At 41.2% G+C, this 2,258-nt stretch overlaps 1 protein-coding gene across 1 annotated transcript; it reads right to left on the reverse strand.

The window, feature by feature from the left end:
• Positions 1-643: 643 nt before the first annotated feature.
• Positions 644-1,611, reverse strand: LOC107058569 (uncharacterized). Its single transcript, XM_015304402.1, has 2 exons — positions 1,280-1,611; positions 644-1,175 (listed from the first exon to the last, which is right to left on the reverse strand). Exons 1-2 carry the CDS (start codon positions 1,609-1,611, stop codon positions 644-646), a joined length of 864 nt encoding a protein of 287 aa, XP_015159888.1.
• Positions 1,612-2,258: the final 647 nt, after the last annotated feature.

The following is a 2,258-nucleotide window of genomic DNA, read 5'->3' on the forward strand; positions in this document are numbered from 1 at the left end:
AAAGAAAAAAAAACAATAAATAAAAATTATGCAATGCATCGATCGAACCTAACTCAGGCTGCCTATGTATCCCCAATGTAGGAATCAGATCGCGACGTAGTTCGAATGCAAGTGGGAGAAATAGAAGTATGTAATGCAATGACCGAGCTTGACTCAAGCTGCCTACGTATCCAAGTGGAATCAGGTCGGGACGTAGTTCGAATACAAGAGGAAAGTGAAAAATATGAAATGCAATGACCAGGCCTGACTTAGGCTGCCTACGTAGCCAAACGGAATCAGGTCAGGACGTAGTACAAATACAACATGAAAGTGAAAAATGCAAGGGACCAAATCCGACAAGGATTGCCTACGTATCCCACCAAGGGAATTCAGGTCGAGCGTAGTTCTAAATACATAGAAATGATGATTTGGGTTTTCTAAGGGAGACCGGATCCGATGTGGGTTGCCTACGTACCCCACCGTGGGAAGTCAGGTCTAGACGTAGTTCTGTTACATTGAAAAATGCAAAGTACAAAAAATAAGCGCTAATCTTGAGGTCTTCAGATGTAGAATTTCTTGATTGCGTCTGAATTGATTGGCTTTGTGCTCACTCTGCCGTCCATTTCCACTAAGATTACCACTCCTTCTGAGAGTACTCTATGAATCATGTAGGGTCCTTCCCAATTTGGTGAAAATTTCCCTTTGGCTTCTCCTTGATGAAGAAAATCTTCTTCAATACTAAATGCCCTGGTGTTAACTGTCGAGGTTTGACTTTCTTGTTGAACGCTTTGGTCATTCTGTTTTGATAGAGTTGGCCATGACAAACCGCGTCCATCCTCTTTTCATCGATGAGCATCAATTGTTCATGCCTACTACGTATCCATTCTGCATTGTCCAGACCAACCTCTTGGATAATCCTTAAAGATGGTATTTCCACCTCAGCACGTATTACTGCTTCTGAATCGTAAACCAACATGTAAGGAGTTGCCCCAGTTGATGTTCTGATTGTGGTGCGATAACCAAGTAAAGCATATGGTAACTTTTCATGCCATTGCCTGTGAGTGTCCACTATTTTTCTTAGGATCTTCTTGATATTCTTATTTGCAGCCTCAACTGCTCCATTCATCTGTGGCCGGTAAACCGTAGAATTTCGATGAGCAATCTTTAACCTTTCACAAGTTTCCTTCATAAGATCACTGTTGAGGTTGGCTGCATTGTCTGTTATGATTGATTCCGAAATTCCAAACCGACAAACTATGTTATTGCGAACAAAGTCCGCCACTACCTTCTTAGTCACTACCTTGTATGTCGAAGCTTCGACCCATTTTGTGAAATAATCGAACCCATCACATTGAGCTCATTCGGTGGAACCCGTATAAAATCTCCATGCACTTGACACTGATGACACTTTTGCACAAACTGGATGCTATCTCTCTCTATGGTCATCCAAAAATATCCGGCTCTTAAAATCTTCTTTGCCAAAGTGAACCCATTCATGTGAGGTCCACATGTTCCTGCATATATTTCTTCCAAAAGCCTTGTCGCTTCTGTGGCGTCGACACATCTCAGCAATCCTAAATCCGAAGTTCTCCTATATAGGATTTCTCCGTTAAGGAAGAAATGATTGGCCATCCTCTTCAAAGTCCATTTCTGTTTGCTTGTAGCATTTTCAGGATATTCTTGTGCCTCTATCAGTCTTCTGATGTATGAGTATCAAGGTTTTCCATCCAATTCCTCATCTACATGAAAACAGTATGCATGTTGATCATGTATCTCTATATCTATAGGGTCGATGTAATTCTTGTCTTGATGTTGAATCATCGAGGACAATGTTGCCAAAGCATCGGCAAACTCATTTTTGAGCTCGAGGGGACATGCTTTGAACTCAATCTTTTGTGAATTTCCTACTCAACTCTTTTATGTAATGCAAATAAGGAAGGATCTTGACATTCTTAGTGGTCCATTCTCCTTGCACCTGGTGAACCAATAAGTCAGAATCTCCTATCACCAAGAGTTCTTTGATATTCATGTCGATGGCCATCCTGAGTCCGAGAATACAAGCTTCATATTCCGCCATGTTATTGGTACAGTAGAACCTAATCTTAGCTGAGATTGGGTAATACTGACCTGTTTCTGAGATTAAGACTGCTCCTATTCCAACTCCAATAGAGTTTGATGCTCCATCAAAGAACATTCTCCATCCATCATATGACTCTGATATATCTTCTCCTACAAACAAAAACTTCTTCATCAGGGAAGTAGGTTGTGAGCGGCTTGTA

The sequence above is a fragment of the Solanum tuberosum genome, unplaced genomic scaffold (genome assembly GCF_000226075.1).
Source record: "Solanum tuberosum cultivar DM 1-3 516 R44 unplaced genomic scaffold, SolTub_3.0 scf00548, whole genome shotgun sequence".
Lineage (NCBI taxonomy): Eukaryota > Viridiplantae > Streptophyta > Magnoliopsida > Solanales > Solanaceae > Solanum > Solanum tuberosum.